Genomic DNA, 17,543 nt, shown 5'->3' with positions numbered 1-17,543 from the left:
GTTCAGGAAAGTTTGGGGCAGAGCAGACCAAGGTAGAGTCATCAGCGTATTGGATGACTGTGGTATCAGGGATGAAGGTGTGAAGGTTATTTATAAAGATGTTGAAAAGCATGGGTCCAAGGATGGACCCCTGAGGAACGCCAGTAGGTGTAGGCAAGAAGGAAGAGAAGGAGTTCTTCCATTTGACTGCTTGAGATCTATCAGATAGGTAACTGGAGAACCAGGAAAGAGTATTTGGGGAGAGATTGAGATTAGCCAGATGATGAAGAAGGTGAGTGTGGGAGATGGTGTCAAAGGCTTTTGAAAGATCTAGCAGTACTGTGGATATAATGAGTCCAGAGTCTCGTGCTTGATTGACAGTTTCTAGGAAGGATAGTAGGGCAGTTATGGTACTGTGGCCAGGACGGAAGCCATGCTGGGTGGGTGTTTGGAGGTGATTTTGAATTAGATAAGGTAAAAGTTGGTGGTGGACACATGTTTCTAGAATTTTAGATATTGGAGAGAGTAGGGCGATGGAGCGGAAGTTAGAAATAGTGGTGTTTTTGCCTCCTTTGTGAAGAGGTAGGATGTAGGCTGAACGCCAGAGTTTTGGTACGGATGACTCATTTAAGGATCTATTAATCAGAATACTAATTGGAAGAGCGATACCTTCAGCTGCATGTTTGAGGAAGGAAGAGGGAATGTTGTCAGGGGCATTAAAGCATGGCTTTAGCTTGGATAGAAACTTTTTTTATAAAAGTGGTGGAAACAGGTTTGAAACTTCTCATTGCAAAATTCAAGGAATAAAGGCAAAAAAACCCCACTAAATCTCCTTCATCCCGTTCTGGCCAGGTAGAATGTGGGTTCATATTTCCAAGAATTTGGAGTTACAGTAAGCTCTCTGGATTCTAGCCAAGGAGGTCCAGTGCAGTTGCTGTGATAGTGGATCTTCTCCAGGGACTGGCTGTTACTGTAGACCCTTTGGTCCTGCACAGCAGACGTTCTCCATTTGAACAGAGCAGCATCCTGCACCATCGTAGCTGACAGCCTAATTCAGCAATCTTCATGACTTGGGCATCAGTCACTCAATGGTCATGGTACATTTGTCAGCTGTTTCTGCCTTTCATGAACTTGTGTGGGGCTGTATTGTGCCTCACTCGCTCTAGTTAAGCAATTCCTTAAAGGAGGGACTGCAGTTACACCAGCGTTTACAGAACTCATTCCCTCCTTTGACTGAACTTTTACTAACAGTGGGCGTGCCTGTTTTTTGTTCGAACACACTAGTTTGATGGCTTTGGAGTTTATCTCTTGGAATTTATTTTTCTATTGGCTATCACCTCTGCCTGCTTTGTTTTGGAGCTTTCATTTTTAGGGAACTGTAGCTGGTCGTTCGTGAGGGTCAGATGTGCCTTAGGACAAGACTACGTTTTCTTCCAAAAGTTATGTCAGAATGGTCCTTAAACAAATTCATTTTACTCACATTTACCTTTGTAGGGGTTGAAATGAGGGATTAAAAAACCCTTCCTACTCTGGCTGTGCACCATTGGCTCAGCGTTTTACCTGTAGTAGGTGTATGAGTTTAGACAAGTGGAACAGCTGTTCACGTCTTTTACTCCAGGAAGGGAAGAACTTTTTTTTGTGCCCCCCACCCCCGAAAAAAAACTTATAAACATATAAACAGTGTGGATGTCAAATCTTAATTGCTGCTTTTTTGATTTGCAGAAGTGTGCTTATACATTTCTTGGGATTGAAGTGATAAGCTTAGGGCCAGATTCAGTGTTGTTATATAGTGCAGTACATCACGGAGTATACTTGAGTAAGTCATGTATCCTGCTGAGCATGGGAGACTCATAAACAAATAAGTAAGTAAATAAATAAAATTTAATAAAAAAAATGCTGAACTGGAACATGAGCATGAATCCAGTTTGTAGATTCACCAAGGACACCTCCCTCATGAATCATTTTGCACAGTAAGAACATGTCTTTTGTTTCTGAAGAATGTGTTTAAACCATTTAACACCTTATATCTCATCTTTGATATCTGATCTGCTTTTCTTATTTTGAATTGACCTGCAGTTTGACCACATTAGAATGCTCTACCTGAACATATATCACAGATTTTACTGCAAGTTGTGAAATTAATGTTTTAAGTTAAAATTGCTGAATGTCAAGGACTAGACAAACCTGACAAAGGGGGGTTAGTGATGCCAACAGCATAGCTGTCAAATTTTGTTGATTTGAGATAAGGTTTTTGCTCTGTCCCTCATAAAATGTCTGATTTTTTGACAGAGCAGTGATACATACAGGAAACACAGTGCCAAACACTGCAGTGAAATACTTTTATATTCTTCTAACTTGCATTTTAGTGCCGCTCCTTTTGTTTTGTCATCATCCAAGCTGAATAGCACTGATAGTTAAGATTCCCTCATTTATAATGTTTATACCTGGTTATGATTGATGCTTGATGTCATCGATTGAGAGCTGTAGAAACCAGTATTTCATGTACCTCAGAGAGTGAACTTTTTTTCCATCTTATTTGGCAAAAATAATTTTCTCCATTTAATTTTTTTTTCTGGAGTTTTCAAGGGTATTTGAACATGTACAACATAAATGGCTTGTAAGCAAGTTAGACAGCTTTGGAGTGAGTTTCTGAGTGGCAGGCTGTGAATATTGGCTGGATCCAGATAAAGAGGATGGTAACAAAGACTCGAGTTTGAGGCAAAGAAGGCTCATAGTGAGTCCTGCACGGCTGCCTCCTGGGCCTAGTCTTTGTTGATGTTTGCACATGGCACACGGCTTTGTAACATGACAGATGTTCATGATGGGTTTTTATTAAAGGCAAGCAAAAACTGAGGGTAATGCTACTCAATGCTAGAAGTCGAAATCTCAAAATGCACTCCCTCGAGGCACTCCTTAAAATGGAGATCATCAATATCTGTGCAGTGACTGAGACCTGGTTGAAGGCTCCAAAGAGCACTCCTGCATTACCAGGCTATAATTCATACCACACTTTTCGGTCATCTAACCTGGACCGGAACATCAAAGGTGGAGGTGTGTCCATATTCATTAAGGATATCCACACCTCCAGGCTAGTTGCTCAGCATAATGCATCCAAGGTTATCCAAGTGCAACTAACTCTGGACAAAACTGCAGTCCTAATTGTAGCTTGCTACAGATCCCCTACCATGCCCCAGGATTCCCACTCCTCTATTCTTGATATACTGGGAAATATTAGGGTTCAACCAAACACCCTAATAATGGGCAATTTCAACTACCCTACCATTAACTGGGAAAAGTACTCGTGTACCAACTCCTTCGCTCAGTGCTTTCTAGAATTCATAAATTCCAATGCCTTGGATCAACTTATCCACACCCCCACCAGGGGCAACAATATCCTAGACCTAGTCATTACCAACATGAGTGACCGGTGTTCCACACCTGAAGTCAGCTCCTCGTTGGTCAGATCCCACTGTAAGCTAATCACCCTAGATATCCACATCCCGCCCCCACCCCCCATTAAGGAAACCATGGTAAAACATTTCTCCAAAGCGAACTTCATGCTTCTTAAGACAGAAGTGGCGAACTTCATGACACCCATGCAGATGGACAATGCAGTTGTACACAAATGCACTCTATAAGTACTTACACAAGTGCATGGATCGTGCTGTCCCAAACAGAACCAAGACACTGTCCTCCAAAAAAAGGAAGCCAATCTGGTGGTTCCATGCCATAAACAAACTCTACAACAGAAGGAAGAAACTGTTGCAAAAGAGAGTAAAATCCCATGAGTGGAGGAGCTCCTTGGTCAGTCTCAGTAAGAAGCTGAGATCCCTTATAAGATCCTCCAAAGCTAGCTATGAAAACAAAATCGCCACTGATTCTAAGGACAACCACAAAGCATTCTATAACTATGTCAAGAATCTCAATGACAACACCCAGATCTGCACTGAGTTACAGCACAACAGCACGAAAATTACAGAACCAACTGATATTGCCAACATTCTGGCACATAGGTTCAGTGCTAACTTTACCCCTCTGTCACCCCCTAAAGGGCCCATATCTATACAGGAAGAATGCAGAGTCCCTGTAATCACAACTATGCAGGTAAAAGCTGCACTCTCTAAAGCCAAAAACACAGCATCCATGGGACCGGACAACATCCCAGGCTGTGTTTTACACGAACTTCAGAAGGAACTGGCTCCCCACCTAAGCACCATGTTCAATCATAGCCTCACATCAGGCTTTGTGCCCACTGAATGGCACGCAGCAACAGTTATCCCACTCCACAAAGGGGGAGCCACCACTGATACTGGGAACTATCGCCCTATTAGCCTGATGAGCCTGGTCTGTAAGGCCATGGAACGTATCATCATGGAAATCATAAACAGGGAGATTGGTAACCTCCAAACTCTGGACCCCACCCAGTTCGGGTTTGTGAAAGGCAGATCATGCCTCCTGAACCTGATCGACTTCTTTGAGGCAGTCACCAAAGCCGTAGACGAGGGTAAGGTGGTTCATACAGCCTATCTTGACCTCATCAAGGCTTTCCACACCATCCGCCATTCTGGAATTATAACTAAACTCACTAAACTAGGTATAAATCCCTACGTCACAAGATGGGTTGCCAATTGGCTCACTGACAAAACCCACACTGTAAAAGTTGCAGACACCAAATATGACTTCAAACCAGTGGCAAGTGGAGTACCACAGGGTTCAGTCCTCGGACATCTCCTGTTTGGTATCTACTTCTCTGAAGTACAGGCTAACACAGAAGGCCTTTGACTAACAAAGTTTGCAGATATCTGCAAACTAGGAGCCACAGCCAAGTCCCCAAATGATGTGGACATCCTACAGAAGGGCCTCTCTAAGACAGATGCCTGGTGTCAGAGCCATGGCCTCAAGCTCAGTGCCAAAAAGTGCATTGTCATCCCTTTTGGTAAAAACTCTGTACCCATGAAGTACCACATAGGCGGCAGTCTAATTAACGCCAAATGTGTGATGAGACCTTGGGACCCAGGTGGACAGTAGTCTCTCCTTTGATAATCACATTGACACAGTAGTCAGGAAATTCTTCTACGTGGCACACCTCATCACAAAAGGGTTCTCATCCAGGAAAAAAGAGGTAATTGTTCCCCTCTACTCGACACTCATTAGACCCATTATAGAGTACAACTCCCCTTTTGGAATGTACCTCACACAACATCTGCAGCAGCTGGAAAGGCCACAGAAGTACCTCACAAAGAGGATTACTGGCCTCAAACAGATGCCCTACACTGACCATCTCAAAAAACTCCAACTTTACTCTGTAACATATCGCCTACTCCAAGGTGATCTCTGCCTAACATATAAAGCTATGTCAAACCCGGAGATGTTGGAAATGCTACACCTTAAGAAATCCCAATCCCTCCGAGTTACACGCTCTAGGGACCTAAACCTTGTCACCACAATAAACAGGACATGCTGGAGGGATAGATTCCTATCCCAGAGACTTCCCATACTCTGGAACAGGCTACCTATCTATGTCAAGCAAAGTTCCTCATTAGCACTCTTCAAGAAAAATCTTGAGTGGATGGGAAATAGGAAATACACCCCGGGGATCACTTCTATGGCTCTGCTGGACAGGGGCACAGGAAAATAACTTTCTTGGGTGGCGTAAGCCAGAGAACCTTGTTGGCCAGGCTTACTTAGGCCCTTGGGCCGATAGCCTAGTACCTACTTATCAACCTATGTCTGTGTTTATAGTAGTACATTTGAGTACATTTAAGAAACCATGACATAGAACGAGTAGGTACTTGGTTTGGAAACAGGTAACACTGACAGAAGTCAAAGAAACCTGAGAGTGATGGTAGTACTTGTAAAACTGCATGTGCAGAGTAGAACAGCAAATACACAGTGACATGCATAATGCAAATAAAAAGGGAAATTACTGTGCAGTTATTCAGATAGTTGAAAATATTACATGTAGTTCTATAGACCCAATATCTACATCACTGTAGAATGGAGGCATTTTAAGAAAAAACACTATAAATGGATGCAGCCTCTGCTTCAGAAGACTTACGAAAGTAGATTAGTTAAACTTAATGTGTATACCTTTTGATTAAAAGAACATGACTGCAATTTCTGTATGCCTCTAGGGAACCAATTATGTCCAAAATGGCAACATGTTTCAGGGTAGATGTTTAAGAATTTGAAGTCAGGATTTGAAGATGGAGTGCAGACTATCTAGAGACAGTGTGAGAAAGCTTATTTTCTTTGAGAAGGTGATGAAGGCATGGAACAGCCTTACTGTAGAGGTTCTGGAATAACACGTGTTGTGTTTATCTAAGAAAGTGTGGAATAAACAGGTCAAGGATTGTAGTGCTGTGGGGTAAGACTTTACTAGGATATGCAGATTACTCTTGTGATGAAAGTGGTAAATTCAGTAAGACAGATGGTCTTTGTGAGTTATCAAAGTGCGTCATTCTAGTACTGACGTAAAATAAAACTCAAACCATTGAGCGATTATGATTAATGCTTATTAAAGCATAATTTTTAATAAACAAATTGTCTGTGTTTAAATAAGTTGTTTCAGTTATTTTGCTCTCATCTTGTGCATTTATGAAAAGTATCCTGTATACTTTTCTACTCTGTACGTAAACATCTGGGCTGGAATAAGAATATAATTTTTATGTAGCAGTATTAATTAAATTATCAAAGCCTGGGAGAATTGCAAGTAGGTAGACAATAGTGCACCGTCACTGGCATTTTAATTTGTATTATCTTTTGAATGTTAAATAGGAACGAACTGACTTTTTACAAGGTGACTTTTTCACATTCTTGTAATTATAGATGTTGGATAGCAGTGATAAACTTTAATTACTGTATCTATCTTCTTTCTTTTAATGCAGAATGCCTTGCAGTTCATTAAGCAGTACTGGAAGATGCACGGACGTCCTTTGTTCTTAGTGCTGATCCGAGAAGATAACATAAGGTGAGGATTGCTTCTAAAGTTTAACATTTTCAGTACTTAATGTGTAGTTTCCTTATTGTTGCAACATTTTGTTTATCTTTCAGAGGAAGTCGGTTCAATCCCGTGCTGGACATGTTGGCATCTTTCAAGAAAGGAACTGTTGGTGGAGTGAAAGTGCATGTTGATCGACTGCAGGTATGTGCCTCAATGAAACTGGGCTCCTGGGTAATATAACTGTATATATTTAATGTACACATTTGCTTATATATGTGTTCATTTATATCACTATTTTAGTACTTTGCAGGTTAAAGCGACTGCAGTATTAATTAATCTTAAAAAGAAACTTGGCAAATAAGTCCTTTTCTGCTTAGTGTATATTCAGGGAATATCTTAATGGATGTCTGGCACATTGCTTCAAATCTGAGCTTCACTGGAAAGTTATTTGCTGTTGTCAGGTTAAGTAATCTGTCATGTATGTAGGATCTGAATTAACACACTAGAATTGGTGTCTTTCTTTCTTTCTCTAATGATTGACCACTCAACTTTCAGAATGAAGGAATGGATGGCTGCTGCTAGTGTTTCCATTGTATGCTTGAAGACAGTGACTGCAGTCCTCAGAACTGCAATAAATTTGATTGCATTTACAGGCAGATATATACTAACTCCAGAATTGCTTTATGTCTCAGTATTCATTCTTCTCCAAGGTGGTGGTGTCTTGCAGTTGCATGTTTAAGCAGTGGGGAGGTATGTGTTAGCTTATCCCCCTGCAAAACAAAGGAAAAAAATGCTTTAAATGTGTAGCATCAGTTGTCAAAATTTTGCTCTTACTTATGTTAAATCGAATTTAATTCTCATAGTCTTGTAACTGGTGCTGTCAGGTCTCAGGTATCTGATGAGGATTCGGTATCGTTGAGATCTGCATTGTTGTACACATTCTAAAAGAGCCTGTTAAAAATGGGAATCAGTCATTTTACTGGCCAGTTCAATGAAGACTTGCAGAATCTGATTGACACAATACTGGATCATTAAAATACAGTGTTTGTAAATTCAAACTCCGAGCCTACTAGGAGGCTTTAATAAAGTTTGCTAAGCATAGTGCAGCAGTCATGTACATCTTTGTCAAACCATTCATCTGTTACACCCTGAAATTCCTCTGAACGTTTAGCTGTTCTAATGTCTAATGGTAATCTATTCCATAGTTTTACTTTGTTTCTCCATGGAATGATGTTTTGCCATTGTTACTATTATAATTAAGATTATTCACAAATAAACAGTTGTTTCTAGTTCCCAAAACATAAGATTTAAATTAATTTCCTAATGTTGCTGCCAAGATATCTTAATTCATGCTCCAATACATTAGTGTTGTGTCTCATCTTACTAGTCTGTATTTAGCTGAGGACAAGTTATGGATTTATTTATTGACATCTGATTACCGGGAAAGTCAGACTTAGTAGGAGCCCATTTTCAGCAGACGCCCGAGGAGAAAAGCAACAAAACATTCCAAAAGATTGTAAGTGCAATAATTTTATAATCTTTAAAAATAATACAAAACCATCTATATAGCTTAAATAATTATACCAAATTAGACGTAATATGAAAATGTTGGTTAATAATAGATATAATTTATATGACAATGACTTAATATTTAGAGAAATTTTAGCCAGTTTATAGAGGAATTAAAGTTAAGTTAGTATAATACAAACAGGAATTGCAATTTGAAGTGAGAGAAGAGCAGGATTATGGTATAGTTAGAGTGAGAAAAATTGATAAAATAAGGAAGTGAGTGAAAAAGGGAGAGTAAGGAGGTGTTTACATGTAAGGATATAATTTATCCTGGTGTTGAGTAAGAACAGAGCTTTTTGGCTAGGAAGAATTTCAGAATGTTTTTTAAGGATGCGAGGAGGGTATTTACCTGATGGATAGAGCTAAGGAGTTCCAAGCCTTAGCAGCATGGTACAAATACAGACAATGCCAAGCAGATTTGAAAGGTTTGTGGACAGACAGGAGTTTTTGGTCATTTGATTGTACTGACCAACTGGGAACATAGTTGTGTAGAATGTTATTTAGTGGTGGACAAGGGGTTGGATTCTGCATAATTTTATAGGTGGTTAAAGGCTGTGTCTGTGTTGTTTGATGGGGAGTGCTAACCAGTTTAGGCTATTTAGTGTTCTACAGTAGTGGGTTCTGAAAGGGGTGTTTGCTGCAAATTTAACAATTGTTATAGCATTGTTCATGTTTTGACTTTTGTGACATCTGAAGGTTAGTAAGGATTGCGGTGCCATAAAGTAGTGTAGGGAGGAGATAATTAGTAGCAAGTGTAGTTTAAGTTATATCGGTGAGATAGTTTTTGGTTCTGGAAAGCATCTCTGAGGATCTTTTGATGAGTTTTTTTTTTTGCAATGTTGTATATGCAGGCATACCTCTCAACCTGGAAACATCAAAAATCTGGACAAGGCCCATGAAAAATAGGTACAAATCTGTACCCTGATTAACTTAAAATCTGCATACATAATTATGTAACCCCGCCCACTCCAATGGAATTGTGGGATACCAACTTTCAAAAGCAAACTGAAGAACAGACAACCAAAATATGGCACCAAGTCTCCCTGCAGCCATTCCAATGTCCCATTACCTGACTATTTCGCCCCATTTACCATAAACACTAATGTGTAAATGCATACAACTTTACTACTACAATGATTATTTGAATTTTATTTTTACATTTTATAGCACAATGCACAAACACTAATAGATATCTGCTAAACAAAACAATACTGTTTCACAATGAAGATAGACTTGGCATTAAAACTTCTCTGCCCTTAAAACTCACATTCATTGAAACAGCATTGAAACCCACACCACATCAAAGAAAATTGATATGGCCAGTGGTGGATAACGATTACCTTTGGGCTGTTTTCATATCATAGGCCCCTTGCACACAGAACAAGAAACATATATGCGTTCTTTGATACACCTTCCTGACGTTAAATAATATTCCTTGTATAATACAGCACACTTGTTAGACTTAAGCTCGAGTGCATTTTAAATTTATTGTTTGAACATTTTTCCAATTGACAATGAAACAAAATGCATGAACCAGTAATGACAAAACTGCCCAATTCAGAATATTTCCATCATAATAGTCTACTTCCACACACACAATATATATATATATATATATATATATATATATATATATATATATATATATATATATATATATATATAGAATGACAGTAGTGTAAGCCATAGGCATCTTGCACAGCTTCTCGCACTTATTTTCAATTTCAGTTTTTTTTTTGGGGGGGGGGTGACAAAAGGCCAAAACAACAGGGACACATTTTAAACATTCCTTATATAATTTTGGAAAGTTGCTAGAATAAAATGTGTTACCACCATGCATTTCACTGCCAAGTCTTGAACCCAGAACCCTGTGCACTACAGTCAGAGCAACATACCACTATGCCAAATCAGCAGTTTCCTGAAAGACGATAGGAAGACTGAAACTTAAATGGCTATCATTTAGTGAACTCAGTTCTCACTTCTCACCATAGCTCTCAACGTCTTTGCACAAAAAACCCGGACAAAGCCAATAATGGGGGAATACAGCCCCAAAATAGGGACAAATTTCAAATACTGATCTTATAAACTTAGAAAATTTCTAGAATAAAAGGTTTTGTGTTACCATTTATTTTCTGAAACATGAAGTCTGAAATTCAAATGCCTGTCATCATTTAGTGAATTCAATCCTTCAGTGATTTGCCACAAAAATCCTGAAAACCACAGATTTAATGAGGAACAGAACAAAAATATGAGGCATAAATTCACAAGTGGTGGTGGGTAGGGACTTTAGGCTGTTTTTACCTGTACCCAAGGTACGGGGTTTGAGCCTGAGCACCTCTAGCCACCAGATGTATTCCCTTGAGGGCATTTTCACACACACACGCACACACAAGACACACTGGTGTCCTCAAACAAATAAGCAGTGCGGTTTACTTAAATCCTGAAACCTTCACTTTGAAAATGCAATGCAGTTTACTTAAATCATTGGACTCATCAGGAAAAAGCAATGTAGTTTACTTAAATCAATGCACTGATGAAACTAATACAACTCTGTTCACTTTGGGAAAAAGCAAGCAATACTGTTTACCTTAAAAAACAGTCCATTCTCGCAGAACAAATACCTTAAAATCAATGCACTCCTGAAACGAATACCTTAAAATCAAACTCTGTTTACTTCGGGAAAAAGCAATGCAGTCCTGAAACGAGTACATTCATTTGCAGAACAAATACCTTAAATGTCACTTGCAGAAGTCCGTTCACTTACAGAACAAGAACGATACCATTCAGAAGCAGGTCAAACTCCATTCAGTAAAAAGCTGGACTCTTGCAGCAGCCAATTGCTATGAAAATAACTCCGTTCACTAGAAAGTTGGACGGCTAGACGCTGTTCCTTCCTGCTCACAGATTCAGTCATTCAAACAGTAGCAGCCAGGAAATGCGTGCAAGTGAGCCCTTGAGCTCAGTTCTGACAGGCTGCCAGAGCTGACGTCATTGCGTACGTGATGACGTCAGCTCAAAAAGCAAAAGAGAACAAAATAAAAAAAAAATAGATGGGAAAATATTGGAAATTAAGGGGTGCCACTCAGGAATTGTGGCACCCCATTGTTTGGACCCCAAAACCTGGTAAAAACCGAGCAATTCTGTATGGTTGGGAGGTATGTTTGCAGGTCGAATTTAAGATTATCTTCCATTGTCATCCCTATTACCTTGCTCTGAGAAGTGATTTCAGTGGTTGCATTATCGAGAGAGAACTTTAAATTGTGTTTTTTCATGAGAGAGGGATTGGGAAGAGAGGTAGTACTTTGATTGTTTTTAATGGTTGGGCATAAGTTGTGACTTACAACGCCATGTTTCAGTGGCTATTAAAAGTTCCTGAGTAATTTTTTGGAGGTGTGTCTTGTCAGATGTGCATATGAGTGCGGAGCCATCCACATACTGTATTAGGGAAGTCTGTTGTGTGGATAAGTGGAAGGTGTTGGTGAGAATGTTAAAGATGATTATTCAAAGTTGTTTCTAGTGCAAGGACAATCTTATCAGTCTTCTTAGAACACAAGTGCTTTACCCTTGTAATTTGCCACCCTTTATTTTATTTATCAGCAAAGTCTGACTGAGCAGATCACTTTTTCTGTGGATGCCTTGGGAGAAAAGCTCCAAAAATGAAAAAAAGTTAGAGAGAAACTGTACAGATGTAGAGACAATACAGGTACAGTTTAGATATCATATGAGTTCAGGTAAGAAGATTAACATTCACAGGCCTTTGCAGTATGTTTGTTTTAAAATAACAAAGTTTCAAATAGGGATTAAACATAATGAATAAAGCTATATTTGAAAATTGTTGTGCTAAGGTTATAATAAAGTCGATTTGAAATGCTGTGATGATAGGGGAGGAAGATATGATAATGGTGAGAAATTGAGTAGGGGATAAGAAAGAAGGCGACCGAATGGAAGGGTTAAGAGGTTAGTGGAGCAGTAGATGAATGGTAGGGAAAGGACAGAGTATGTAAAGAGGTAAGCTGGAGGGGGTAGATCTCAAAAAGTAATTATTAGAGTTATAGGTTTAGATTAACCTGAAGTTGAGCAAGTGCAGGACCATGAATGAATTAGGTGACACTTTAACTGTTGTTTGAATGGTTTTGGTTTGGAAATAGTTGTTAGAAATTGTAAGATAGAGTTGCACATTTTTGATAAACCAACAAACTGTGGTCCAAGGAGATCCAAAAAACCAAGAACTTATGAAAATGAATACTTAGAAATGAATGCCACTGCAGCGCATTCATTTGTAGTAAACAAAGACCGAAACAATGTGGATTAAAAATGGAATTTGTCTATGAAGACTTGCAATCCACTATTGTTTAGTATACACAACTTTAAAAATACATCTGCATATACTTTCATCCCTTAGGACTTCCTCAGAGCAATAAAAAAAAGATAATTATTCAGTCATTATATTTAGATAAATAAATAAGTCACATGGTATGAATTGAACCAATAAAAATATTGCAGCAGGATAACACAGAACAAGCAAGTCAAGATAAAAAATGTTAATAACTGTTAAATGCAAATACCAACAGAAATATAAATTTAAAAAAGATTGTTAAAATACTTGAATAAAACATTAAGTACATTGAATACCAACATGCATCAGACAAAATTACTGCGCACGTGCTGAGGGATAACATCCACCATAACTCATACTGCAGTGGTAGAAAACCATTAAACTAACTAGACAATTAATTCTTAAAATGATTGTGTTTTTTAATAAAAATACATGAAAATTATATGTTATTGTATCAAGATGGTCATAATTTTACTACGCTTAACTTAAGAACAAATACATGTGTTACCTGCCCAGCTTTTTTTTAATAAGGAAGACAGGAACAGCTTTAAAGAAAAGGATTTACGAACACTGATGTGACTTTCAAAAGGTTATTTGAAATAGTGCCCCTTATAAACCTTTAATTAGGTGTACAAGTTTTAAAAGATTTTTATTTGTTATTCTGTTAATAATCCCATATGATCCTAGGGGTGGTGCTTGGGAGGCAAGAATACGGTACAGAGAATTGTATTGGCAGTTAAAATTAAACTCCACTGTCTGTCCTGGTATTAATGATTCCATATCTATAGTATCTGTTCTTAAGTTACAGGCAGCAAAAATATAATTATATGTTGATTTTACACTTTAAACAACATTAGACATATTAGTTCATACATGCATGTATGTATATGTATTAATGCATAATACATATTTGATACATATGTATAATTTTCAATTATTTTTATTAAAAAAAACGTGATCATTGTAAGAATTAATTAATTGTTGGGTTAGGTGTTTTTTCACCACTGCAGTAAGGGTTGTAGCAGATGTTTTCCCTCAGCACATGTGGAGTAGTTTTGTTTAATGTAGATTGGTATTATGTGTTTGTTTTAATCAAGTATTTTATCAAACCTTTTTTAAATGTATATTTATTTTGGTATTTTCATTTAACAATTATTAACATTTTGTATCTTGACTTGCTTTTTAGGTGTTATCCTGCTGAAATATTTTTATTTGTTCAGTTCATACCATGTGACTTATTTATTTATTTTTTTATATATAATGACTGAGTAATTGTTTTTATTGTTCTGAAGAAGTCCCAAGGGCATTTGGGACAAAAGTACATGCAGATGTTGTGTTTTAAACTTGCGTGCTAAAAATAGCGGATTGCGAGTCTTCATAGACAATAAACATTGTTTTCAACCCACATTGTTTCGGTCTTTGTTTAGTACAATCAGAGGTGTTAGAGCGGCATTCCTTTTGGAGTATCCATTTTTGATAACGTGACAGATGAGAGAATCACCTGTTTTATTTTTGGATTTGGTCACTTTTAATAGCACAGTTATACATACATGTGGCTGCACAATATTCAGTTAGAAATTTGTGCCATTTATTTGTTTAATCTGTCTCTAGTGTTTGGCATCTGTGAACTTAAGATATAATAGGTAGAAGGTTACGTGGACTACTTTCATCTGCAAGGAGCCCACCACTCAGAGTGTATTTTAAGTTTTGCTAATGTGTCATTCATTCTGTGAAAGGTCTTTTATGGAGTGGTTGTTGACAGGAAGTCCATTATCCATTAAAGTAATTTTTTAAGGTTGTTTAATAGTGATCTAAGCATTGTCTACTAATTTGGTAATGTTATACCATGAAAAATACCAGTAGGAATAATTTACTTGGAAAAATAGTCTTATTGCATCTCATAATGAACACACAGTTCTGTCAATGGAAACCCATGCAGTGATTAATGGGATGCAGGAGCAAGGGGTATCAGAAGAGGAATGCTTGGAGCAGAGTTCCAGAGGGGGCACTTGTGTCCTGAAAAGGGTAGTTTAAAGCTTTTTCCAACTATAATAAAACAATTATGTATATGATAATACTGTTTACTGTAATAAAAATCATATACATGGTATGACCTGTATTTAATTTCAGATGGACCTGAAGAAGTAAGAATTCTCAGGAATTTCATATACAAATTATAAATTAATCTGCTGCCTTTCTTTACCCTATTCCATGTCTCAGTAGAATATATGCTTTCACCTGAATATGTGGTCTTTGAGTACACCATTGATACAATATGGCCTGTGTACCAGGAACCTGGATGGCTTCAGGAAAGGGGCTTTTAGGCATTGAAGTATTTACATTACATAGTGCTTCACAGTAATTGCAGTTTTACTGAACAGCAGGGACTCTGTAGTTTCAGTGTGTTTTTGGCCACAATCCCGTAAGCCCACTGTACACTTCATATTTGTGAATTTGGACATGGACTCTCAGAATTGTAGAGATCAGTCAGAAATAGACTGAAGTCACAAAGTCCATTCTTCTGCTATGTCACCGTGTCCCAGCATGCAGAGGAAAATAAATACTGGTTTCTGAGTTTAATTAAAAAATAAATTTACACACACACACACACACACACACACACACACACACACACACACACACACAGTCTTATTAGTATTTCATTTGTAGGAAACAATAATGCAAACATCTTGGATCACAGCAACAAGATAAGCTTTGGGTAATCAAAATATGCAGCTACATAAACAATGCCATTATCACAGTTCCACTTAAACATACAACTACAGAAACAGAGCCATTATCACAGTTACATCTGATACCATTTATAAAAGCAGTAATGACCGTTTCAGTGCTGTCACCCAAGCATAAACATAGCAGAATCTTTAAGGATATAAAAAACTGTTCTAAATATACAGTTATCTGCTGAATAAACTTTCAGTGATACAAGAGTAGGGTAACAAAGGAACACTAAATTGATAATGGCTGAATACCAGGAGAGCCTTTACCAGAGTCCTGGTTTATTTCAGTAAATATACAATTAACTCCTTAACTGCTAAACCTTCTCAGCCTGTCTGTTCTTAGAGTACAGAACTTTTTTGTATTTAAAAGCCAATATCTTCCAACTAGTTCAATTATTTAAAAACATTTCCAGGAAATGTAACTGTCATAGTTACTTATAAAACAAAATTAAACTGGGCTCCAACCCTCAAAGGCAAAGGAGTAGCTGCATCTTGAATTGTAATGGGAAAAGATTAAATTTATAAGCAAATTTTTATGCCTCAACAAATAAAGTGTATTTACTTACCCATCCATCCATTCAGTCATCCATCCTTTTTAACTAATTGTGTTCCCCTAGTCTAGGAGCCTCTTTACATGGTAGACCTGAATTGTTATTTATACTGCTAGGGGATACTTGACCAGGGCACAATGGAAGTTATCTATCCATCCATTTTTTGACTGGCTTAGTTCCTGTAAGCTACAAGCATCTTTTCAAGGGGGACCTGAGTTAGTATTTATTCTACTAGGGAAACTGGGCCAGGGCACCGAGGAACCTACCTTTCTCTCTCTCTCTCTCTTTTTTTTTTTTTGATACATGCTATGGGATCTTTTACATCCACCCAGGCTACCACCAGCTCAAGCAATTGAAAAAGAATAAAAAGATCACTTTTATGCAGAAGCACACATTCCTTTTAGTTCTGAAATCACACCAACATTCCAACATTATATATTTGTCTTTTTTATTGTTTTTGTTTATTTTACTCTGAAGAAAACTGAAAGATACTTATTTGATTTAGCTGACTGTTTTGTACAAGTTGCACTCTTGTCTGTTTACAAAGGCCATTCTGGCCTGATTACCAAACTAACTTCATATGACAGTCATAAGATACTCTTATGAAATTTACAGGACAAGACCTTTTGATAATCCCACTTTCTTTTTGTTGTGCTTGGAATTATAGCTAATAACAGGGTATTCAGTTACAAAATGCACACAAGTCTGCAATTCTAACCACGTGGCTTTCAGTGCAGCACTCCTCTGAATGTGACTTCACAGCTTCAGCCAGCTGAAAGCACAACATTGTGACTAAGGCATATTAAAACTAATATATATAAATATACACACACCCTACACAAAAAAGACATTCACTTTCTATGTAGACCTCTGATATTTGATTTGATTGTAAGGTACACGAAGGAAACAGTGAACACAGTAAACTATTTCAACCTCTTACACTTGGACACATATCTGCACACATGCTCATGCCCACACTAATGCACACACTCACTAAAGCACACATTCAGTGCCACATGCATACACTCATGCACATATACATGCCAAAGTACCAAATCATTAATTGTTTTGCATGAATCATACAGCTGTTCTTTGCTTTCATACAGACAGTGTCCCTGAAAGTAGACAGCCACTTCTGGCAATTTCCCCTCATATGTAATTGCAAAACATGGTGAGATAAGGCCTAGTAATGTATTTCCACTTACTGCTATAAGGAACCCCACCCCACACTGCTTGCCATAACAAAGTTAGATAATAAAAATAAATGCAACTGTGTACTTTGGGTACAACAGTATGATCTGTTACCACTGTTAACTGATCTGTCTGGTTTCATGCTGTCTTAAAGCCTGGCAGTTAATGTAGAGGATTAAAATACTGAGCTGTTAATAAGCTGTCCTTTGTGCTCATTGTGCAGGGTTTGATTCCTT

At 37.9% G+C, this 17,543-nt stretch overlaps 1 protein-coding gene across 4 annotated transcripts in view; it reads left to right on the top strand.

Annotated features, from left to right (window-relative positions):
• PHKB (phosphorylase kinase regulatory subunit beta) overlaps positions 1-17,543 on the top strand; it is a 3,137,540-nt gene that overhangs the window by 2,660,979 nt on the left and 459,018 nt on the right. For all 4 annotated transcript variants that reach the window (XM_044081953.1, XM_044081952.1, XM_044081950.1 and 1 more), the window contains 2 exons: positions 6,867-6,949; positions 7,033-7,123. In XM_044081953.1, the coding sequence (XP_043937888.1) occupies positions 6,867-6,949; positions 7,033-7,123 (174 nt within the window). The remainder of the gene's footprint in view (positions 1-6,866; positions 6,950-7,032; positions 7,124-17,543) is intronic.

The sequence above is a fragment of the Protopterus annectens genome, chromosome 8.part1 (genome assembly GCF_019279795.1).
Source record: "Protopterus annectens isolate FY-2018-M chromosome 8.part1, PAN1.0, whole genome shotgun sequence".
Lineage (NCBI taxonomy): Eukaryota > Metazoa > Chordata > Ceratodontiformes > Protopteridae > Protopterus > Protopterus annectens.
This window is presented reverse-complemented; position numbering and strand designations above follow the sequence as displayed.